This window comes from Giraffa tippelskirchi, chromosome X, assembly GCF_054371585.1.
Source record: "Giraffa tippelskirchi isolate mGirTip1 chromosome X, T2T-mGirTip1v1.2.pri, whole genome shotgun sequence".
NCBI lineage: Eukaryota > Metazoa > Chordata > Mammalia > Artiodactyla > Giraffidae > Giraffa > Giraffa tippelskirchi.
This window is the reverse complement of record NC_137289.1, coordinates 95,966,728-95,986,287: the sequence shown is the minus strand read 5'-3', so window position 1 is coordinate 95,986,287 and position 19,560 is coordinate 95,966,728. Positions and strand designations below refer to the sequence as shown.

General features: G+C 50.2%; 1 protein-coding gene across 17 annotated transcripts; it reads right to left on the bottom strand.

Annotated features, from left to right (window-relative positions):
* Positions 1-59: 59 nt before the first annotated feature.
* On the bottom strand, positions 60-18,581 carry HDAC6 (histone deacetylase 6). Of its 17 annotated transcripts, none has more exons than XM_081564753.1 (29): positions 18,541-18,581; positions 17,282-17,404; positions 17,068-17,196; positions 16,846-16,934; positions 14,794-14,878; positions 14,647-14,687; positions 13,871-13,967; positions 13,626-13,723; positions 12,312-12,416; positions 12,117-12,185; positions 8,367-8,493; positions 8,205-8,270; positions 8,053-8,112; positions 7,884-7,973; positions 7,464-7,570; positions 7,307-7,374; positions 6,875-7,046; positions 6,650-6,778; positions 6,323-6,491; positions 5,879-6,012; positions 5,326-5,394; positions 5,024-5,216; positions 3,474-3,623; positions 1,883-2,057; positions 1,348-1,772; positions 1,160-1,264; positions 881-1,027; positions 657-785; positions 60-444 (listed from the first exon to the last, which is right to left on the bottom strand). In XM_081564753.1, exons 2-29 carry the CDS (start codon positions 17,372-17,374, stop codon positions 376-378), a joined length of 3,390 nt encoding a protein of 1,129 aa, XP_081420879.1. In that variant the 5' UTR covers positions 17,375-17,404; positions 18,541-18,581; the 3' UTR covers positions 60-375. The 17 variants fall into 17 exon arrangements, 16 of the variants coding, with proteins under 16 accessions (XP_081420879.1, XP_081420892.1, XP_081420878.1 ...); XM_081564766.1 differs by having other exon boundaries at positions 14,641-14,687; positions 18,479-18,548; XM_081564752.1 differs by having other exon boundaries at positions 18,479-18,548.
* Positions 18,582-19,560: the final 979 nt, after the last annotated feature.

The window sequence follows — 19,560 nt, the reverse complement described above, 5'->3', positions numbered from 1 at the left end:
CTCTGTTGGCCAGAAGGGTGGGCTTCTTTACCCACTCAATGTTAAAAGCTTTCTCCAGGTGTTGTAACAGTTTGTACTTTATTGCATATGCAACCCTGCCATAATTCAGTTGATTCTCCTGCCCTTCAAAGTAGGTTTATATCAGGCCCCTTGGGGTCACTGAGCTGTGCTCCCCTTTCCTTTTGGGGCAGAGTAGATAGAGTCCTTTGAGCAGGCAGTGGGCAGGGAGAGATATACAATCGATGACCACAGTCTTCATACAAGTACGTACACTTAAATCAGCACCCTGGGGGAGTTGGAAAGGGTCTTCAGGATGGGATGAACTAAGGCTGGTCTATCTTGGGACTCTGAAGGTAAAGGTGCACATCCTGGGATTTAGTCTGAGTGGGGTATGTCTTCCCCAAACTTGTTCTGGTGGGCGATGTTCTTCACCACTAGGAGATCCTGAGGAGGAGGCAAGAGAGGGGAGGTAAAGTGAGCACCCCTCTACCTCAGCTAGGAGGCTACCCCAACTCCAGCCCTCAACCACACTGTCTCTTGGCCTATCCCACATGCAGAAGGGTTTCCATTCCTCCCTTACCCAATCACAAAAAGTGTGTGTGTAGGGGAGGGAGTGAGTGAGTGTGCACACATTAGAGGGTCTGCCCAGGGCCCACCTTGTGGTGGACATAGGCCTGACAGTGGTAACACCAGGCAGACAGGTCGGCATAGCTGAGTACTAGTGGGTGTCCTGAGCCTTCATGGTGTTGGAGCATATGAGCATTGATGTAACGACCGCAGTAGACCTGAGGTTGGGGAATGAGTGTTGGGTGGAGATTAGACCCACCTAGGGTTTGCTCCTGGGTCAACCTCCACCCCACACTCTTCTTCAGCTGCATACCTGATAGCAAGACAGACACACCCAGTTCTCCTGGAGTGTTCCACAGTCCTGGCAAGGTTGGGTCACGTTCAGCCCTGTCTCAGGTATGGGGCATACTGCTGCCAAATGCGGACACCAAAGCAGTGGTCTCACCGCATAAAACATGACCTGGGGTGGGTAAAACTGAGTAAGCTAGGGACTCCATCTCCCCATTATGTGTTCTTATAGCACATACTCCTAGGTTGAGGCAGAAATGGGTGCGAGAAGGAAGCCACCATTCTAGCCTCTCCCTGAGCTCACCTGGTCAGTGTCAGTATGATCTCCAAAGACCTGCACTGGCACTGACTCATTCATGTCCTGACCTCCAGCTGCCTCTCCTAGTAGTCCTTTCTCTTCTTGGGGCTCCTGTACACATGGAGAGGAAAGATGTATCTAGGAGGCCTGATCCTCATCCCTTCTTCCCCTTACCTGGATGTGGTGGGCCTTACCTGAGTCGTGCTATCTAGGTCCAATATTCTGAGATTCCCCCTCAGCTTACTAGGGGATGTCTGAGCTGTGGCTCCTTGCATGTGTAAAGCTGGAGGAATCCTGTTGCTGATGCATGAGGCTGGAGAGTTTTGGATCAGCTCAGCTCCCCCTGTGGCCCCCTCTGAGATGGTCTGGTCCAGTGCAGCTCCTTGTGTGGCTGTGTCTGAGGACCAGCCCTGAGTAAGTTCTATTGGTGCTGTCTCTGACTCAGTCTGATCTGGAGTGGACTCTTTCACAGATGCTTCTGAGGCGGCCTGTCCCATGCCTGCCTCCAGGATGTTCCCTTCCACTGTGGTCGTCGCACTGGCTGACCCAGGACTGGCTGGTTGGGGTGCCTTCTTGGTGATCAACTTAGAACTGGAGAGTCCCTCTTTCTTTTTGTGCTCTGGAACCATGGAGGGGAGATCCTTGAATGTGGGTGCTATCCTTTCTCTCGCCTCTGATCCCTGCCCTCCCCTGAGCCCCCATTGCCCCCAACGCCCCATGCTCACTCACTCATGACCTGCAAACTGCGCCAATATCTTCGATGGACTTGGATGGTTTCAGTGATAGAAGCCTGGGCTCCTGATAGTGGGGGCCTCAGCCGGGTCAGCAGGGACAGTGGATCCCCAAGGAGGGAGCGAGTGCAGGCGGCCATGGACTCTGAGATGGACGTCAGGTTATAGCCACCCTTTGTTAAGGAAAAGAGGAGGGAAAGGTATGATGGGGTAGTCCTCAGGGAATTCAGGAGACACAATGTCTTGCCTCCCAATTTCCCCTTGGGGTGCTGAAAGTCTGGGGACAAGTAGGTAGAACCCACATGTGTCAGATTAGCAGCACCTACTGTGTGAGATGGTTGTGAGAGTGATAAACTTGTGATGTAATGTGCAAGATAATATTAACCACAACGACAGCACTGATGGCAACAATAGTAAGAGCTAATGTTCATCAAGTGCTTGCTATGTGCTAGACCCTAGTTTTTTTTGGCCGAGCCTTGCAGCACGTGGGATCTTAGTTCCCCAATCAGGGATCAAACCCATTCCCTGCAGTGGAAGCATGGATTCTTAACCACTGGACCACCAGGGAAGTCCTAGACCCTATTCTAAGCACTGAATCCTCACAGCCACATGGACTGAACTGGTGCAGTAACCTGCCTCCACAGTAATGGGAACCCCTGGCCCCACCCACCCAGAAGCCCCTGCCCTGCCCTGGTATAGGAACAACTGATCTTCCTCTCTACATGAACCTATGTCCTGATCTGGTAAGGGATCCTCCATTTCTCACTCTATAGGAACCCCAGTCTCTGATCTTTTTCCCAATAAAGAAACTTTGGCTCAGAGTGATTAGATGACTTGTCTGAGATCCTAACAGCTAGTAAGAAGCAGCACTGAGGTTGAAACCTGGGCTACCTGAGGAAAGAGTCCACCACTCCGCCCTGCCACAAGCAGGCCTGGGAACACAGTGGGACATCTTACTAGTCAATTAATCTTTCTGTGACTTTTTGTCCTCATCTGTAAAGGAGCAATAATAACAGCACAGAAGGTTGCTCAGAGGGTAAAACTAACATATGAATAATGCATAACAATAAGCTACAGCTCTTGTACAAGGCTTGACATTCCAGGCACCCCTCCATGATTAGCCAGCCACACCTTACAGATGAGGATATTGAGGTACAAGGGGCAGGGGCACTGAGTAATTTACAAAAGGTCAGTGAATTTCCTTTGTCCTGGGATTTTGTTGGATGCAGCTCGAGCAGAGGTAAAAAGTATAGACTTTGGTGCCAGGCTGCTTGGGTCCAAGCCTGGCTCTGCCATTATTAAATGTGTGATCTCTGGCTAGTCACTACAGCTCTATGTGCTTCAGCTTCCCTGATCTTGAGAGAGGAAAATGATAAGGTCAGCAGACCTTACCTCACAAGACTGCTTTAAGTAAATGCATTAGTTATGCATATTAAGTGCTGAGAGGTGTCCTGCACATAGTGAGTACTCAATTAAAGTTGCTCATGCTGGTGTTATTAATGCCCAGTGTATGCCCACAACCCCAGGTGGGGACACCCAAGTCTTCCCGACCATCCTCTGACCATGGGAAGAGGGACTGAGAGAGTTACCTCTAGGATTAGGATGATATGGCCATTGGCCAAGCCCATCAGCAGGTGGGTGAGGTGGGCATAGCCCTCAGGTGACACCTGGCAGCCGCCCAGAGGATCCCCCCGGGCAGCGTCGAAGCCAGCTGAGACCAGCACCAGCTCTGGGTTAAACTGAGGCAGAGAGAGAAGAGACACATTGAGCATGAAGGAGGGGGCATGGGGACTCAGTAGCTCAGGGAGACCCAGAGACATGGAGACAGGACAAATGAAAACAGGGCGATGCAAGTCAGAGGGATGGAGACATAGGACCTGGAGCCCAGGAGACACAAGCCCAGAGCCCTGAAAATAGGGAGGGTAGGACATGGAGACACAAGAGAAACTTGGAGACATGTACACATCAGACACAGATTTTGAGACACAAGATACAGAGAGATGCAGATGTGAGAAATGGATGGACAGGGACATGAAGCGGAATTGTAAGCTGTGCAGACTCATGTCAAGGGTGAGACCAAGAGGCAAACACTCCCCTCCCTGGATCAAACATGGGCCACATGTGCACAACACAGGGTTTTATACACAGTGCTCAAGAGAGGTACACACATCCTTCCATCTTAGAAGATGACAACAAAAGTGCCACACACAGAAGATGGTCACATACAGCCACACACAATCAGACAGTCTCATACAGACTAGACTATTCATGGTACTAGTCACACATAAACACACGTACATAATTTCTCAGAGGGAACAGTAATCCACAGCTACTCCTGCACCAACACAATTATACACGTCACCACCGAAGTCAAAATAGTCATACATGCTATTGCACCCACAGGAGATGGACACTTGTACACAGTCACACACACACTATTTCAGAGTTACACAAACACAGAAGGTAGTCACAGCCACTGTGCACAGACATACATACACATCTGAACACGCATGTCTGCACAGAGGTCACAAAGATGGCACTCACATTCATCAACCCTCAGAGTTAGTCATGCATACATGATCTGCCACAGACATACATGGTTTACACCCAGAGAAGAGAGTTACCTACAGCCACTCAGTGTCAGGCAAATATATATTAATATATAGGCCATAGGAGACAGTTGGAGAGATGACTGTCATAGAGAGAGCAATATGCAGTGATGTACAATATCACAGCCATCACACAGAGCAATGGTAGTGACAAATAGCTACCCACAGAGTCTCACACATACTCGAACCCCTCAACACCATGCAGTTCCATAGAGATAGCAGTCAATGAGGCCACCATCACACACAGTCCAGCACTAGTGATGGTGTACACATGGGACATGGTCACAACCAGGCACAGTTCCAGGCAAGATTACTCTCACACACCCAGAAGTCCTCACAGTTACACACAGAAGGTAGTCACAGATACTGCACAGACATACCCAAAGGCCATCACACAGTCAGATCCCCTCACCCAAATCCATCACCACTGTCACCCACAGGCCCTCTCACAGGATCAGTCACCTGTAAGTTGGACACATGCACACTTACTACCACATACAGAGTATCATCACGTGCACCCTGCATCATACCTCATAAGCAATAGGAAGCACCAGACGATGCCAGGCAGCCAGGTAGTCAGCATCACCCATGCGGGGCCCATTCCAGGCCACGTTGACAGTGAATCCTGTGCCTGTAGCTTTACCTATCTGGGTACTGGCACCCTCGTTCCCCATGGGAAAGAAGGTACCATGATCATAGCGGTGCAGGGAAATGTACAACACACTGTGGGGACAGGATGGGAAGGGGGGACACAGCTTGTTAGCAAGGTGCCCCTGAGGCATGGCCCGCCCACCTCCCTGACCACACTCCAGCTCCTGCCCCAGCTCCTCACCTGGGATCTTCCTCAAATATGTGCTGAGTTCCATTACCATGATGGATGTCCCAGTCCACGATCAGGATCCTGAGGAGGGGACAGCACCTTAGTTACCTGGCAACACTGGTTCCCTGGGGGAGGGCAGGGGCTACACCCCTGGAGTCTGTGTGCCGGGACATTTACTGCGGGTGGCAGGCTTGCGGGTCCTATCAGAGTCCTAAGGGCTTCACTGTGGGCCAGAGGAAGTGCTCAGGGCCAGATCCTGGGCCCCATGTGGGTAAGTCCTGTGGGCTTTTTGAAGTAAGCACCAGAGGTCGGCCCCTGGGTTTTGTTAGGATAGTCATCCAGGGCCAGAAATTCTGGGGCAGGGAACTCTGAATTTTGTTTGATAAGCACCTGCATGCCACAATCTGGGGATCCCATTTGGGTCAGGCCCCAGAGGCTAGATCTTCCTTGGCCCTTTTCTGGAAGTGCTGGGCAACTGGACCCTGGGGTGGTTCTGGGCAACTTTGCGGGCTGCATTACAGGGCCTGCTGAGTAAGCACCGGGCAGTGGGGGCAGGGAGCCTTACCGCAGCGCATGCCCACTGATGGCCTGGGCATGGCGAGCAGCCACAGCCACAGAATTAAAAAAACAGAAACCACAAGCTGCATCCGGCTCTGCATGGTGGCCAGGAGGTCGCACTACAGCAACACCATTCAAAACCTGGGGGAGGGGCAGGAAGAAAAGATTAGACCACCCACCCTCACCACTTTCCCTCCCCTTTTGTCTCTTCTTCCCTGTCTCCTGTCTCTCTACTACTCCACCAACTGCTAGGCCCCACCCCCCTGGGTGCACTTCCCTGTGAGCAAGGCCTCTGGTGAGCTGGGGCTGGGGTCCCCTTCCACTGCGGACTGCTCCCCAAGTCCCCTTTCCTCAGGCCTGGCCCAACTCTCAGAGCTGCCTCTTTCCCGCCCCCCTGCCCCCAGGACTTCCTTGCCAGGAGCCCAAGGTCCCCTCCCCAAAGCACAGGCACCTCTCCTGCCAGTACTGCCTCCACCAGGCGGCAGGCGGCGCCTGCAGCCAGCTGTGCGCAGGCAAAAGTGCTGGAGCAGATGTAGATGGAGTCATAGTTGGCGCCCTCGCGGCGCAGCTCCCGGGTCTTCATCTTCTCCGTGGCCCGCAGACGTTCCAAGTGCTCAGCACTAGAGGTACAGAGGGGGCACTTGAGAAGACAGCCAGGTAATACTGTCCCCTCCACATCCCTCCCCATCCCATGTCTCGCAACAGTTCCATGTATCAGAGAGGCAAGCCTAGCCTCCACGCTCTGAGGCCCATCCTACCCTGGCCACGTGGGTCTGACCTGTGGCAGGTGAGCAGCTCAGCATCTGTAGCGGGCCTTGCGGGCAGGGCGTGGCAGCGCTTGGCAAGGCCCAGTTCTTCCAGGTGATGCATGATACTGTGGATCCGCTGGGGCATCTCAGGGTGGTAGCTAGGAGTGGGGGAATGAGAGGCAGGGCTTAGTACTGAAAGCGGGGGTCCCTCTCCCTCTCTCTCTCCCACTTAGCCTGGCTCTCTGACTGCTTACTTGTCCCACAAGTTGTAGTGCTCCATCATCTGCTGGTCATAGACCAAACCTGTGCGAGCCTGCAGCACCGGCCATATCGGAACTGGGAGCTCAGGGGACTGTGGCAGTCCCTCTTCCTCCTTCTCTTCCACATCATCCTTCTCCACAGTGTCCTTTTCCTCCAGGGTCTCAACTGCAAGGGGAGGCCACATTCACTCTACTCCTTTACACCGCCCCCAACCTAGATCCCTGTAATACTCTGGAACGAGGTTTACCCAAACCTAAAAAGGGGTGGGAGGCCTGAAATCAGGGCCCAGTGAGAGAGAGGGCCTGACCCCCCCCCGCCCCTACAGCAAGGTGGCCCAGGAAGGTCAGAGTGGGGTCTGAAGAGAAACTCCTCCCACAGCTCATTCCCTGCCCAACCCCTGACCCAGCACACTCAGTGCCACCTACCTGATCTCACAAGGCTCTCCCAGAAGGGTTCAAGGGCTTCTAGAGCACAGGAGAGTGACGCCTGGGCACTGGAGGTCAAATGAGGGTGAAATGTGACCAACCGGCCCCTGAGTGAGTAGTGAGGGGCCTGCTTCTCCCCTCCTCCACCTGGGCTCACCTCGGGCAGGGGGCACCAGGAAACTCTAGTGCAGGGCAAGGGTCACCCAGAAGCGTGTGGAGGGAGGCGCTGACGCCTTGAGCCAGAGAGCGGAGATTATAGCCACCCTGGGAGAAGGAGTTCATATGAGGGAGGACAGGAAAGAGCCAGATGTTACCAGAGAAGAGTATGAATGACACTGGGGTGGTGCTGCTGCATGTCAAGGCATTTGAAGGGTGATTTCATTTGCTGAGCAAATAACTCAGGTGATTATGACACGCCTCTGACATAAGGGAAGCAGAGGCATAGGGAAGTTGAGGGGCTTAGGTGAGGTTGTCCAGCTAGTAAGTGGAAATGCTGGGACAGGAACTTCTGCCAGATTTGAATGTTGTTCTTCTGTCTTCCAGGATCCTTGGGCTGAAGTGGAATTGAGTCACTCACCTCCAGTGAGAGGATCAGCTTGCCTTCTGCCAGACCCATGAGCAGATGGGTTAGCTGGGCGAACCCTGCTGGAGTAGCGGCCATCTCACCCTGGGGGGGACACGGAGGGTCAGCCTGGCTCCACGGGGCCTCCTTCTGCCCTCCCGCCATCCCCGTGTACTTGCCTTACCTTGGGGTCCCCTTGGAGGGCATCAAATCCAGCGGCTACCAGGACCAGCTGGGGCTGGAACTGAAGGAGGAAGGAATCACATGAGGCCACCTGCTCTCATGGCCCATCCCTCAACATCACCTCTGCCCCAGCACACCCCAGAGCCCCAGGACCTCAAATGCGACTGGCAGTAGGACGTGAAGGAAAGCGGCGATGTAGTCAGCATCTTGCATCCCCACCTGCAGACAGGGAGGCATGATGGGGACGTGCTGCCATCTGCTCTGAAGGGCAGGAGTGGGTCTCACTTTGGGGGTGAAGGGTGGGCAGACACTGACCTGGTTCCAAGGCACATTGATGGTGTATCCCTGGCCTTGGCCTAAACCTGTGGCGGACCAATCAGAGGCCTTAAGGTGGGGCCAGAACCGACCCTGCTCATAGCGGTGGATGGAGAAATAGAGGACACTGGAGGCAGAGAAAAAAGAGGGTGGATTCGGTCAGTACCCCCCAGAAACCTCCAACCCACAGCTACCACAGTTGACTTAACCACTCATTCATTCTCTCATTAATTTCCCCATGAATTTTTAAATTCATATATTCATTCTTCTGTTCAGTTGCAAAATCATTCATCCTCCCATCCACTAATTCTTCCATTTATTTACCCATTACCTCACTCACTCATTCATTTGGTCTCTTACTGAAATTCCTCCCACAGCAAACACTGCTGCCCCTTTCAGTGCCCATATAGTTCTACCTCTGAGACCCCGAGAGCCATCAGGTCTATTACACCCCCGAGGGCTCCTGACCCCATGGGGGGACTCTAGATCATGCCTGCTTACCCACCTGCCTCTGTTACCATGGTAGCAACCACAGGATAAACACTGTGACACTGGAGGCCCATAGGGGCACGTGGCTCTTAGTTAGTGGGAGCCAGCTAAGGCTGAAAAGAATGCCAGGCAAAGCTAGGGAGCTTAGTATTTTCACTGAAGGAAGTGGGGAGACTCAGGAGCTATGTGGGGCTGGAGTGGGGATGCTGGCTGGGGCTCCATGAGGCCAGTGAGGGGGCAATTTCTTCTCTCCAATACCTTACAGGCCACCTCTATCATTTCTGTTTTCTAGAGAAACTGAGCACTCAGAGCAGTGAGGAAGACTGACACAGAACAGATACTGAAGTCACAATGGTATATGTTCTGATAGTAAGCCCAGTAGGAGGGCTTGATTCTGACTGAGGTGATCAAAATGAATATCTCTCATCCGTCCTTCTATCCATCTGTTCATTCACTTCCTGCCTTGTTCCAGAAAGGATTTAAGGCAGCATTTTTTTCCATTTTAGGTAAAAGCAAGAAATAGTGGTAAGCAATGAATCTAGGCAAACTTAACAGTCACATTTAAATAAATGTTGATACTGTAGTTGTGAAATTGAATGCAAACTGGTATAAAAGGATTTTTGAAATCAAAGAAAACTATCTTGGAATTGGGGGATGAAGTCCACGTGAAAACTCTGGTCTTGAGCAGATGTGGGGGTGATTGTTTCACTTTTGACTCTGATAGATAAACGTATAGTAGAACATAAAGATTATCATCAGGGAAAGAAAGGAATAAAGAAAAGATCTAAAGAAACTCCAAATTTATAAAGCAAACAGAAGGAGATAAAAATAAGTTCAACTGGGAATTCCCTAATGGTCCAGTGGTTAGGATTCTGTGCTTTCATTGCCAAGGGTCTGGGTTCCATCCCTGGTCAGGGAACTAAGATCCCACAAGCTGATGTGTGGCCAAAAATAAATAAATAAATAAAATAAGTTCAATCAACTTCTAGTAAAAGAATGGTAGATTAATAGCACAGGTTTACCTCCTCACTCCCCTACAATCCTATCAAAAGATAGTAAACGTATTTTAAACAAGAATCAGTGTAGGAAAACCGAGAGTGGGAGAAAGGATGTCAGACAATTAGAGACTTTAACAAATCCCTGGAAAGTCGTCTGAGAATCCGGGGCCCCAGTGAGCCCTCTTCCATACTGAACATGTTGGGAGGATACCCAAGACATTCTGAAGTTTCCCTTCTGGAGAAGTCAAGCACAGACCTAGGTTAATGCACTCAAAATCAATTCTGTCACTGAATGACAAACTCACTAAATTTATTTGTTCAACTACTAAGCTTTAGTGTATTAAAGGAATTCTTGTTGATTTTCTTAGGCATGATAATAAGATTTCCTTAATATGATTAGTTATTCTTTTGTTTTAATAAATGCCTTGGAGGCAACAGCTGTATTCTTATGTGGCTATATGACTGACTATATGTATAGATATGAAGAACTATGAATATATTCAGTACATTCTTCCTTATGAATACGAATGTATAAATGAAAAAGAAATCTATCCATGACCTTCAATCAACCAGCTTCCTATCTCTCAGTCTCTTAACTCCATCAGGAGGATAGTTCTTAAAACACTTTTATGAAGACAAAGAAAATAAGTAAACTAAAGCTTAGTAGAGCATAGACACAGAGAACAAAAAAGTGTTTTTTGGAGATTAAAAGAATTCATAAACACACAATTCAACAGAAGGACTAGAAGGTAAAGTTGAGTAAATCTCCCAGAACACAGAGCAAGAAGAAAAAGAGACAGAAGACATGAGATAAAAAATAAGAGATACAGAGGATCAACCCAGGAAGTCTAACATCTGACTAACAGAGAGACCAGAGAGGACACAGTAGAAGAAATCAACAATCTAACAGAAAACTTCTGAGGATTTAAGAAAGGTGTGAATATTCTGATGTAAAATGTCTACCACTGGTAAGTAGAATCAGTGGCAAAGTGAAAATTTAGGGCACCAGGAAGAACCTAAAACCTTCCAGAAAGGAAAATATATTGGAAAGGAATGAAATCAGACTGATATCTGGACATGTGCCAGCAACACTGAATGGTGAAAACTAAGAAAGCAATGTCTGAAGAACCACCAACCTAGATTAGATAAAGTGCTACAGGAGTGAAAGAGCCCTTTTACAAGGGAGAAAGTACAATTTATGCAATCAATTCAATAAAAGCCCAGATAAAACAACTATTTAGTAGCATTCCCTCTGCTGACAAAGATGGGCTCAATCACTTTCTGTAGGAAGGAAGTCTGGCAGTAGATCCCAGACTCTCAAGCACACTGACCCTCTGATGAATGGGAAATTCATCCTACAGATGTGCTTAGAGAAGTATAAAATTATGTATTTACCAGACTATTCACTGTAGAATTGTCTGTAATAGCAAAGACTGGGAAGCACTGTAAATGTCCTAGGATTAAACGACCAAAGGTACAGCCATACCATGTTCCATGGTAGAGCCTTACAAAGAATGAGATGCTTTTCAGAGGCACTAACATGGAGAGGCGCCCACACCATACTGCTAAAAGCAAAAAGCAAGTTGCCAAAGAAAATGTAGTGGTAGTATGTTAATAATAGTAATGATAATGATGAATATTTGTATATCTACAGGAAAAATTCTGTAAGGCTATAACTTAAACTATCAACAGTTACTTTTGAGGTGATGGGAATTACAGGAGAGTCACTGCTTTAGACATTTTGATATTATTTAATTTTTTTTGGCCGTGCCATATGGCTTGTGGGATCTAAGTTCCCTGACCAGGGATTGAACCCCAGATGTGGCAGTGAAAGCCGAGAATCCTAACCACTAGGTGACCAGGGAACTAACTCCCTTTAATTTTTTAAACAAATAATTGGAAAACAAAGTAGTATTTTGAGGTTCACTCCAGCTCCTGGGTAAATTGATGAATGAGCTCTCCAAATACCTGTGGACTCAAATCTTGTCTCTTCAACTTCTTCTCTGTATGACCTCTTAACCTGTAAGCCTCAGTTTCCTAATCTGTAAAATGGGGACCCCAATAGCCCCTGCCTCAGTGAAATTCTGAGAGACACAGCAGACATGCAGAGGGCAGCACTGAGCCTGTTCCCAAGACAGGTCCAACCAACGAATGAATATGAATGCCTTCCCTTTCCTCTGGGGCCCTTTCTGGCTAGGCCTGTAAAGGTAGGGGGTGGCAGGGAGTCTAGCATTTGGGGTAGTACTCTAGCATCGGGGCATACCTAGGATCTTGGTCAAAGGTGAACTGTATTCCCTGACCATGGTGCACATCCCAATCCACGATAAGGACCCTGTGAGTGGGAGAGAAGGGGGGCCACTATGTAAGAAGATCAAGGAACATCAAGAATAAGTGCCCAGACCAAGACACCTCCCCTCACATCACCCTCATTACACCCGCCCCACTCCTTGCTGCTGACCTCTGAATATCATGCTTCTGTTGAGCATAACGGGCAGCCACAGCCACGTGGTTGAACATGCAATACCCATCCATGAGACTGTGCTGGGCGTGGTGTCCAGGAGGCCTGGGCAGGGCAGGAAAGGCCATAGATTGCTGGTGGTGGGGTTCTCCTCGGCAGAGATGGACTTTTCCTGCTCTCTACTCCTGGACCACCAACTCCCTCAGTGCTGATGCCTGCACAGCTGCCAGAAACTGAGTACTTGTGGGCCTCAGACCCTCACCCCTAGTCTACTCTTCTCTCTCCGAAGGAAATTTGAAAATGCTCATTAAAATGATCAATGCATACACCCTCATACCAAGTCCTTCTGCTCCTGGGGACTTAGTCAACAACTTATATAACAAAAAGGGTGAAATAACATGTTTATAATTGGATGATATTTGCTGCAGCATTCTTTTGGAAACAGCAGTTGATTGGAGAGAACCAAAATGCCCAATGGTAGGGGCTGGTTAACTTACTGCATATTTGTATAATGGTGTTCCACATAGGTCTAGCCTATACACTGTTAAAAAGAAAAGCTTTCCAAGATATATAAGTGAAAAACGCATGGTACAGGGAGTGTGTTGAATTCTACCATAATTTGTGGTTAATAAAGGGGAGGGAGGCTTCCTTAGTAGCTCAGTCGGTAAAGAATCTGCCTGCAATGCAGGAGACCCGGGTTTGATTCCTGGATCGGGAAGATCCCCTGGAGAAGGGAATGGCAACCCACTCCTTCTTGCCTGGAGAATCTCATGGACAGAGGAGTCTGGTGGGCTATAGGGCATGGGGTCGCAAGAGTTTGGTACAACTGAGCAACTAAAACCAAAGGGGAGGGAGGAGAAAAGCTACATCTTCTGCATTTCATCACTTCTGGGGTGCCAAGGATGATAAGATGACTGTGATTTTTTCACATGCCAACAACGAAGCAGGAAATGATGCCAAAGGAATTCTGAGGCATTACTGTTTCTAAGATGCATCTGAATTTCAAGATGTTACACATATGAAATAATATACATCTTAGAATTAACAAAATATGGTATTTATCCCACGAATAGGCACAGACTGTTTCTAGGAGGACACATGAGTCATTGGTTACCGTGATTACCTCCAGGAGAGGAAGCAGGGGTCTGGAGATAGGGTGAGGGGTAGGGAGGAGTTTCACTTGTACCTGACTGCCAACCTTTTTAAACATTTGATTCTTGAACCATGTAAATATACTATCCATATCACTACCTTTCACATTTGAGAAAGGAATTTTTTTTTTAATGTAAAAAGCCAAATGCCAGTGGGCCCTACCTGATGATGGCCATGCCATTCCGGATCTCAGCCCCCAGGACTGCATCCACCAGCCTGAGGACAGAGCCTGAGGCCAGGCAGGCACAGGTGTATGAGTTCTGAAGAAGACAGTGGGGAGTCAGAGAGGGGAATGAGGGAGAGAATGGCCCTGTCCACTCAGCTACTCCCTCCAGGGTGGTGTGGATGTGGGAATGGGGAATCCCAGGATGGCCACCACCCTCTGCCCTCACAGTTCTCATCCATACCGGATGCAGATAAACTGAGTCATAGGTATCTGCTAGGACGTGGAGTTCTCCCTCATTCATGTACTGGGTCGTTTCCATCAGATCAATGTATTCTAGGCTGGGTACATAGATGGGGGATGGGATTCAGGGGTCCGCCTCCCTCCCTGAGCCTAAACCGGGGCCCCATACCCTCCCCAACTGAGGCCTCCATGCACCAAACCCCTGGACAAGTCAGGCTTCCTCACCTGTCAATGTGGGGGATAGCTGGGGTAGAGGACACCTTCCGTGCTCCTTCCCCAGTCTGCCTCATTTCTAGTAATATCCTTTGTCCTCTGCTCTGGCCATACCAGATCCTACCTCCAGGCCTTTGGCCAGACTGTCCCAGCTGTCTGGACCTCCCTCTCCTCAGCCTTCTTCATTGGACTCATTACTTTTTCTCTTCTCAGCTCCGATACTCCCTCTGACAAGCTAACTTTCCTTGAGACATACCACAACAGGCCTCTTATTCTGGATTCCCTCAGCCCTGCTGGGGGAACCCTCTGATCACTCCATCCACATATCCAGTCTGTTTACACATCAGATTATAGTAACAAAAAGAGCTCACCAGGGACTGATGATATGCTAGGCACCATTCTAAGTACATGTCACACCCTCCTATTGTTTACTAGCTCCCAGGTTACAGGCATGACACTGAGATTCAGAGAGGCTCAGTGACTTGCCCAAGTGACATTCCTTCTCAAAGCTTTGGCCCAGGGGCAGCCTCCTCCCCATCCCCTACAAGGCTCCTAAACCTTTACCTGTGAACCAACATCAGCTCCTCCTTTTCAGCAAATCGAGCCTGGGGAGACAAGAGAGAGGCAAAGGGCTAAGGCTCTGCTCTGGCTGTGTCCGGGTCCCTCCCTCAGCCACTGCCTTCTGCCCAGGATGCTGGCTGGGGGACTCACCTGAAAGGACACGCAGCGGTCCAGGAGGCCCTCCTGGATCAGTTGCTCCTTGATGGCATGGAGCCGCTCTGGGCCTTCCGGGAAGCTGGGTTGACAGGGATACAGATATATGACACTGATGAGCACCAAATCTGCCCCATCCGCCCTTCCACGGCTGCTGACCCATGAAACATTGGAGTCACCTCTGGCACCTGGTGGCTCTGTTCTCACAACATATGCAGAGCCTGACCCTCTCCTATCACCTCCACTGCTGCTACCATAACCTCTGGCCTAGGTTATGGCACTCAGCTGGCCTCCTGGCTTCTGCCTTTGCTCCCCCAGCAGTCCTTTCTCTGCACAGCAGCCTAGACATTGGTTAAAACTCAAAGCAGGTCACGTCCTTCCTCTACTCAAAACCTTCTCCTGGCTCCCATCTCATTCAGGGTAAAAGCCAAAGTCCTCCCCATGTCCCAGAAGTCCTGACCATCTGCTGCCATCACCTCTCTGACCCCCATCTCCCACTGCTCACTTCTACACTGGGCTCCTCCCTATTCCTTAATCAAACCAAGTGTGTTTCCACTTGCTCTCCTTCCTGCCCAGGACAACCTTCTCCCAGATGTCTCTCTAGTTCACTCCCTTACCTCCTTCAGATCGCTGCTCAGATAGTGAAGCCTTACCTGATCATCATATTTAAAACTGAAGAGTCCCCTCCACTGTACTTTCTGCTACTCTCCCTCCTGCTTCAGCGTTTCTCCATAGCACTTCTCCTTCTAACACACTTTATCCCTTGTTTTTTGTTTGCTTACTGTGTCCCCCTCCTCTACAATGTAATCTCCACAAAGGCAGGAGTTTTGTTTGTTTTGTCTACTGCCTGTCCCTAGTGCCTCAGGAGATAGATGTGTATTCGGTAATGAAGCCTTTTGCCATCCGGAGTCTTCAACTGGAAGAGGGGCAATAGAAATTAAACTGGTAAACACTTAAGTATGTTGTTGTTTTTAGTCGCTAAGTCATGTCCGACTCTGCGACTCCATAGACCGACTCCATAGACTGTAGCCCACCAGGCTCCTCTGTCCATGGGATTTCCCAGGCAAAAATACTGGAGTGGGTTGCCATTTCATTCTCCACATAAGAATAATAATGGACAAAACAATGGCATGGGTTAGGAATATCTCAGGTGTGGGGAAAGGGGAGTGGCCAGGCAAAGCCCTCTCCAAGGGTCTCCTTGAGATCTGAATGTTAACTGGGAGAGGAGGCTGAGATGAGAGAATGCCAGGCATGTTGGAAGAACAGCAAGGGGATCAGTGTGTATGAAGTGATGTGAAGCAAATGAGGGGGAGGATTGGCTGACAAGGTCATGGAGGTGATATGGAACCAGGTCACGTGGAATGCTGAAGGCCAGGATGAAGAATTTAAACTTTACCTTCAGGGAAACAGTCTGTCTTTGAAGGACTTTAAGAGAGAGAACATCATCATATGTACTCTTTTAGGCTATTGTATGGAGAACAGGCAGCAGGGGTGAGGGTGGAAGCAAGGAGGCCTCTGCAAGTCTAGGTGAATCATAATGGTAGTGGCAGTGGAGGCGGCAAGGAGAGGTCAGATACTGAATACATTTTGAACAGAGCCCAAAGAATTTGCTGATGGATTGCAACATGTGACGGAATGGGAAGTGTAATTCTTCCATTTCAGGACAAAGGTCCCTTCTTCAGGGAAGCCTCCTGAGAACCCTGGATACTAGTCTAAGGTCCTCTAATAAACACTCTTGAAAGCCCTGGTCTTAGGTCCTCCTTCATTAAGCACCTCACATTGCTGATGGCTATTTAGCGACCCGTTCTCCTACTTAACTGTCAGCTCCCTGTCTGTCTTGTCTGACATATTTGTATCATTATTTCTGGCACACAGTAGGCACTCAATAAATGTTCGTTGGCTAAATGAAAAGAACCCATTCAAGCCTGAGCCCCTAAATCATCTGCTTCCAGTCTCTAGGCTAGAGTAAGAAAGGGTTCATTCTTGCTAATGGGCTCTAAGTGCATATATTTGTATGGTTTGGGTATGGCCTGGAGGAGCCAGCCTCACCTGTCATCCCAGAGGCAGTGGAATGCATTTAGCTGTTCATCGAACACCAAGCCAGTGCCAGACAGTGTCCTGGCCTCCGGGTTCAGATCCTGCGAGGAAAACAAATGGGAGACTGATGCATTGAGGGCGTGAACCAGAGGGAACATCCCACACTGTCCAGGATGGAGAATCTTAGGGTTTTGATTGTCCCAGGAGGCTAAATTGAGGCCAGGCCCCTCTCACCAGCCCTTGCAGCCCCATGATTAGGTCTTGCTCGGCTGTTTGGCTAAGCTTCTTCATTCTGCCTTTCTTCTTTACCTCCGCTAGATTGGGGCTGGGGCGGAGTATGGCACCCTTTTTAACACCTCGCTTCTGCCAAACAGAGAAAAGGTTCAGAGTCCAACGCACAGCCCGCTGCTCCCCCTCCCCCTCATCAGGGCAGGTTGGGGGGCCTCACCGAGGTGATGCTGGAGTCTTGGGTGGGGGAGTGGGGATTGTGCCTACTCCTTCGCTCCTTGGGTGTGGTGGAATCCTGACCGGTGGAGGTCATGGCTGGGGAGACTTCACCCCTGACGCGGTCCTGAGGGGTGGGGTGGAGGTGACTGTGAAGGGGCCCGGACGCCCAGCAGACCCCACATCCCAGCCCCTTCCCAGACCCCGCCCCCTACGCTAGTCTCCTGCCCTTATGCTGGCTCCTCCCCACCGCCTTTTACACTCCGCCTCTCAAGGCTCTCCCTCCAACGGGGTGTCCATCCTACCTGGTCCTGCCCATTCCACTAGGCTCCATCCCTCTAACACTATTCTCCTTTCAAAGTCTTGCCCTTTAACAGAGCAATTAACCCCCAAGCTCAGTCCGTTCTCACCGCCCCTTCCGCTCTATCAACCCTTTCATTCCTCAAAGCCTCGCGCAGACCCCACCCCTTCGCAAACCTGCCTCTTCCAGCCAATCTCCCCAGATAATCAGCCACCCTTTCACTCAGTCAGACCCAGCCCCGGCCCCGACTCCACCCTTAACGATCCACTTAACTCCACCCCTTATCGGGCCAGCCCAGCACCTTCCACTTGGCTAGATCCTGACCCTAACGTTTTGACAAGCCTAGCTCCTCAGGGGACTGCCTCTTTCCCTCCAACAGACCCCACCCCCTACCCAGGTCCAACCCCTAGCGCTTCACCAAGCCCCTTCCGCCAGTTCTAGCCGCCTTCCGCTGGCCCCTCCTCCTTCTCGCCCCCGCTATTGTCGCCGGCCAATCCTTTCCGCTCCACTCGCCGGGTGCAGCCCCTTTCTCAAACTCCGCCCTTGCCTGGAGCCTCCAAATTCCTGACGACCGCAGGTGCGTGATCCCCTCTTTTACATTGGGCCGGGTCTCGCTATAGACCGCCCCGATTCCGCCCACATAGGGGATCGTGCCGCACCGCCGCGCGCCTAGTGCGGGCCACACCTCCCGTGGACTCACTAACGGCTAGTCCACGTCTCTGCGCGCGACGCTGGCCGTACTGCACCTGCGTGAGGCGCTTGCCAGCGGCTAGACCAAGCGCCCGGGCTCAAGCACGACCCTCTCCCAACCACCACCGCTGTCGTCCTATCGGCCATGGCCGCCGTCCCTCATTCCCTGTCCACTTACCTTAGGAGCCCTCCAGACCCGCGCCAACTTACCGTGCGTTGACTCAAGAGTGCAAGCAAGCAAACAAGGGCGTTAGAAAGGGGCGCTTTCTCACCTCCCCGTGGCTTCCCGCGCGACGCGCCGTAATGACGTAGCCCGGGCGGGCTGGTGGTTGTGCCTGGAGAGCGTTGGAATCTGGACAACGCTGGTGGCGGCCAAAATGGGAGTGGTGATGATGATAAATGTGAGGATTTTCTGAGTTCATGTTCACTAAGGTAGTACACAAGAAGCATTCACCAAATGTTAGGTATTAATATTCTGCCGCGAAAATGAATGGTGGAGCGGAAGGAGTCTTGGTAGGGGCAAATAATTGTGATAATAGCAAGTATTGTGTGACAGGCATTGTCGTAAGCCACAATACTATGAGGTAGTTCCTTGAGGCTGCTTTGCAGATGAGGAAACTAAGGTTATATGACTTAACCATGTGACCTTGGGCAAGTTACTAAACATCTCTGTGCTTCAGTTTCCTCATCTGGAAAATTGTGATAATGATAGTGCCCAGAGACAGAATGGACCTCAGGAGGGGAGTTTTTATTTGGGCGGTGGCCCTCCACAGGGTCACTTCTGCTCCCATGCTGTAATAGAAAGTGTGTGCCTAGCAGGTAGAGGGAGTTGCCCCTGTGCACCCCATCCGCAGCTACCTCGCATCGCATGTCTTAATGTCAGCCCCGCAGTAAGCCAGTTTGTCCTAATCTCCCTCTTTCATTCTTCACCATTTCCTACCGGGCTGTAGGCTGGGGTGGGAGAGATAAGCGGTCTGGGGTTCAACATCGCTTACTAACGAACAGATTGACAGCCCCATTGCCCAGTAGCTGGGTCCTCTGACCCCAGTTCAAGCCTTCTCCTCCCTTTCAGTCTTTTCCTCCCTGACCATGTCTTTTATCCCAATGGAAGAGGGTTACAGCCTTAAGACCTTTAAACCTCTGCATAGACCAAAGAAAGCATATAGACAGTGATACACCCCGAGGAGCATTTTGAGACTGTGATGCAGGGTAAAAGAGTAGGGAGTCTTGTAAAGGCCAAGGCCCATATTTTTCTGAATAGTCAGAAGAGAGATTTCTCTAGAGCTGACGTT

Coding starts and splice junctions, on each gene's coding strand:
- HDAC6 (XM_081564753.1), bottom strand. CDS start 17,374: ATGACCTCCACCGGTCAGGATTCCACCACACCCAAGGAGCGAAGGAGT. Junction 8,113..8,204: donor TACTGCCAGTCGCATTTGAG/GTCCTGGGGCTC, acceptor TTCCTCCTTCAG/TTCCAGCCCCAGCTGGTCCT. Junction 786..880: donor TGTGTCTGTCTTGCTATCAG/GTATGCAGCTGA, acceptor CCCCAACCTCAG/GTCTACTGCGGTCGTTACAT.